Raw genomic sequence first — 4,634 nt, 5'->3', positions numbered from 1 at the left:
CTCTCTCTCTCTCTCTCTCTCTCTCTCTCTCTCTCTCTCTCTCTCTCTCTCTCTCTCTCTCTCTCTCTCTCTCTCTCTCTCTCTCCTTCTCTCCTCCTCTCTCTCTCTCTCTCTCTCTGCCCTCCTTACCGCACACATTCTCTTCTCTGCTATTTCTTTCGCTTTTTCTTCTTCTTTCTTGTTTTTCCCATCGCCTTTTTCTTCCTTCGCTTTCGTGACCGCCGTTAATCCGAAAGTACCGTATGACATTTACGCGAGCTCTTGCGCGCGAACAACGTGAGCGCGATATACGGAATTGCTCGAGTCAGATGCATTAATCTCCGCCGCTTCTTATTGGCTATCTGTCAGAGTTTTTACGAGTACTAAAGTTTCAGAATGCGGACGACACGCCGAGACACTGTTTTCCTGTGTGTGATACAGCTTCGAAAGTAGCGCAGAGTAGTTTCGCTATGATTTCGTTCCTTGTTACTTTTGTATGTACGGGAACGAAGGGCAGTTGTTGGCAGGGTTTAGAAAGAGAGTTTCGAACATTCTATAAACATAGTAATCGCATTAGTACTTAATCCTTGCTGTGCATTATGTATCAAATATCATTCGTTAACGTTAACAGAAAAAGCTCGCAGAAGTTACATATATTTCTCATGTCGTTTTATTGCACAAAATATTTCAGTTGCAAAAGCAGACAAAAGCATAGTAAAAAATTAGAGGTACCCGAAAAATTTATATTATTAGAAAAAACATTATTTAATATACAATTATTTGTGAAAAATTAGCTCTAGATTATTGTTTATTGTATTGTTTATTAATTTATTAGATTAATATTATTTTCAATAATTAATATTATTTTTTTTACCAACAATTGAATTTGATGCAAAAAAGAAAACAAGATTATTTTAAATTCTTTAAAAGAAATAGAAAATTGTTTTTGAATTTCCTTATTTTCGCTATAATTGACACGAGGAATATATATGAAATAATTTATTATTTCCATTTTAGTAATCCTCAGATTTATATATAAATTTATTCAATAACAAAAAATGCATGTGTTATTTAAAAAAAATATTGGTACAATTAAATGTTTAACTGATCTCCCAATGCTCCAAATTTCGTAATTATCTGCATCATAGTATCGTCTCATATTTGATTTTTCCTCGTTGTAATTTCACGGGATCTTTACTTCGAGAGCTGAACGCGAAAGTGGGGTAAGTTTAGTTTTCGTCGCTTAGCTTTCTAATCGAACGATTGTCAATTTTTGCGTTTGACTTTTTAAGAGCACGAAGGAAAATCAATTTTCGTACGAACCAAACATTAGAACTGTAATCGTAGTCGAAAGCCTATTGTATCTCGTAATTTTTCAAAGTCGATCGCCATCACTGCCTCGTGCGATTGCGTTGCTTGTCCCACGTGTTGTACAATATCATACATACATATACATATGCAAGGCGCTTTTTTATTATCTCTATCGTATGTAAAGGCTGTCTTGCAATGTGCTTCATGAGGGTCTTCTTTCATTCCTTCCTTTTCCAATGAAATTACGAGAAGATACTCGTCAAATGGACTCTATCCTTTTCCTTGTATTCAATGTGTGCAAACGAGATATGTCATCGATATAATGGTATCATTTACGTAATCATTTAAATGCGCGATCATTTAACATGCACAATCCTCGAAGTAAAATGTAGACAAGAGATTGTCGTCGTTCATTTGTGCACGAATATGCGTGAGCTCGTTACAACGAACATCACACTATAGTGTGTATATATATATATATATATATATGTGTGTGTTAAAGAACCTTATCTCTAATGAGATTTAACCTGCTATAGCGTATCGTTATACAACTGAAATGAGTTTGATATTAGTAAGCGGAAAGCGACGAAAAAACTAAAAACTAGGAGCAAACGCCAACGGAGCAACGTGCCTCAAGGTACTTGCATGGAAGATTCCTAAAAAGGATAAGGCATGCAACACTCGTATCACTATCACGAATAGAATGAAACAATCCGAATATACGTGTCCCACAATTGTCATTCAGATGTTTAATTGTTATTAAATATTTACATTACAATTACAGGATTGAAAATTAAACACGGTTTAATGATCATTTATTTAACGGTTACATAAAAGAGATGACATCTTTTTAAATTTTGTCCTCAACTACTCTGACACAGTCAAAGCCGAACCTTTATATTGACTTTGTAAGAAAAATTACTTTTCTTTCAGATAATGAAAATAAATAAAAAACTGATATTAATGTAAAATGATAATGTTATTACAAGAATGATTAAACTGCAGTGGATTATATTGTATTATCCTGGGCCACAGTAATTGAGGATGTTTTAAAGAATAATTATTATTGGCATTTCTTAACAAAGTCTAAATTCAGAAGGAAATTTCCAAGTGTCTTGGCGTTTTGCGGTTTTCACGAAGGAGGAGCTTCACTCGTGAGGCTTCTTCTCGTCTCAAGAGAGTTAAGAGATTCAACGACTCGGACATCAAGTCCGTTCAATCGGATAAGAAGGATAAGAGAGTGAAGATTGATGCGGGTTCGTTACAGTGATGAACAACTACCAGGCGGCCGCAGCACAGGCCGGGTTCCCGCCGGCGTCGCCGCACGCGGCCGGCGGCCACGGTGGGCCGCAGGGTCGGTCTTTCCCGGCGGCCAATTCACCGGGCCCGATTGACATGTACAGCTCGAGCGCCGCCGCCGCAGCAGCAGCCGCAGCCGCGGATTCCGCAGTCGCAAGCTACGTCCAGGCCGCAGCTAGCCCGCAGCCCCCCACGACCGCGTTCCCCGCGATCGCCGTATCCCGTGCCCCGCTCAACTACAGTCCCGTAAGTCCACTTAATGCTTCCCCTTTCTTCACCGGATCGGGCCCTTCCCGATAATAAGATGGAACGAAAGGATAAAAGAGGCCTAGTCGAATGTTTAAAAATATGATACTTCCGTATTTTATATATGATGAGCAGCAATCGTATCATGATTTACTCCCTTCTAATTTGTTCTATCGCTAACATAAGCTGCACGACAGCTCTTATTGCATCCACAACGAGTGAATTGTTCTCTCTCCACAAGTTTCATTAATTGAATTTCATCAACTAAATAAAATTTTACATTTTAATTAACAGACGATGGCTTAAACTGGAAGATATCAGAGGAACAGTTGGAAACAATTATGAAAAAAAAGCTAATTAAAGAAAGTTTTTACATCGCATTTTAATTATAATAAATACAGAAAATCAAATATATATTCTCGATATTTAAACATTTCTAGATATTTAAACAAATATTTGCGACTGATAAAACAAACAAATTATCCAAATAAATTTGATGCAAAAATATGAATTCATATTTTTTTTCTTTAAACGTTTATACCGCATGCAAAAATTTGAAATGAATTTTACACTAATGTAACAAAATATTGCAAAATTAAAGAATTATTTGACCCTCGATCAAACTCTTTATCGCTTCGTTCCATATTGCAATTTCATCAGCTTTATGCACTTATAACAAGCAAATGTGGAGATACAATATCTTCTTGCGAATATATATTATATTTAATGCAACCGGTTATCAATCTCACAAAAGAAGATTGCTTCTATGTACATATTATATACGCTTTATACATTCTATATTCTGATTCTATATTTTCTGAATACATCTCTGGTCCGTCAGGTATAGTATGACAATTATTACTGGTTGACAATTATTACTATTGGCTTGTATCAAAAATAAATTTAATATTTATCTAATCTATTCATTCTTTGCAATGTCAATATATTTAATATACCCAAGACTCTACCCATGTAACATCACTTCGCGTATTATCCTTTGCATTTTTGTCACTTATTATTATCTATATATATTATGGAATTTTGAGAAACAGCAAAAAGAAAAAAAGATTTTATAACCTCAAAGGCCAAGTACCGCAATTGCACGCTGCAATTTTAGATATGCAGGCAAACGTAAAGGTTTATCTTTATGCTCACCCTTGTGTAATAATCATTATTTTTATGGGAAGGTTGATGAGACCGATATATTGTATTGTTCCAGGGTCCTCTAATACCAGCGGCGTTCACTAATGGCTACCATTGAGCCTTGTTAAGACCTAATAACAGGTATGTGTGCCGTCGACAGTATTTTGTCGAGTTGTATTTACGTTTTATGTCGAGATAAATTTATTAAGAACGTTCTATTAATTATTACATGATTATTGGTGATTGCAAGAACGTTTATTAACTCTTTATAACATGCTAAATAGTTTAGTTTTTTCTCCATCTTACAAACTTTTGATATAATATTATCTTGGGATGGAAAACAATTCTATTTGAAACAATAACAAAAAAACACTGAACGATAAAATAACCCTATTTTTTTTAACGATTCGTATAAAAAAAAGACAATCCTTAATTTTTACACATTTAAAAACACTCATAAGATTCAGATATATCTTCAGATATATCCTTAGAAAGAAATTTTAGGTCCTTCTTTATTTTACGTCGGCTGTATGAGTCCATTTGAAATCAAAACTGATGGTCGCTTTTTTCAGAAGACAAATTTTAACTTGTTGAACTTTTAATTCTTTTTCGTCAGGATGGACGAGACGGCAGAACGCAGCACGGTCGCCTGATAT

At 35.3% G+C, this 4,634-nt stretch overlaps 1 protein-coding gene across 1 annotated transcript in view; it reads left to right on the top strand.

The window, feature by feature from the left end:
- LOC105621008 (RNA-binding protein Musashi homolog Rbp6) overlaps nt 1-4,096 on the top strand; it is a 339,167-nt gene extending 335,071 nt beyond the window's left edge. Inside the window, exons 10-11 of the mRNA XM_012202485.1 lie at nt 2,558-2,835; nt 4,055-4,096. Coding sequence (XP_012057875.1) covers nt 2,558-2,835; nt 4,055-4,096 — 320 coding nt within the window. The remainder of the gene's footprint in view (nt 1-2,557; nt 2,836-4,054) is intronic.
- Nucleotides 4,097-4,634: the final 538 nt, after the last annotated feature.

The sequence above is a fragment of the Atta cephalotes genome, assembly GCF_000143395.1.
Source record: "Atta cephalotes unplaced genomic scaffold scaffold00031, whole genome shotgun sequence".
Lineage (NCBI taxonomy): Eukaryota > Metazoa > Arthropoda > Insecta > Hymenoptera > Formicidae > Atta > Atta cephalotes.
This window is presented reverse-complemented; position numbering and strand designations above follow the sequence as displayed.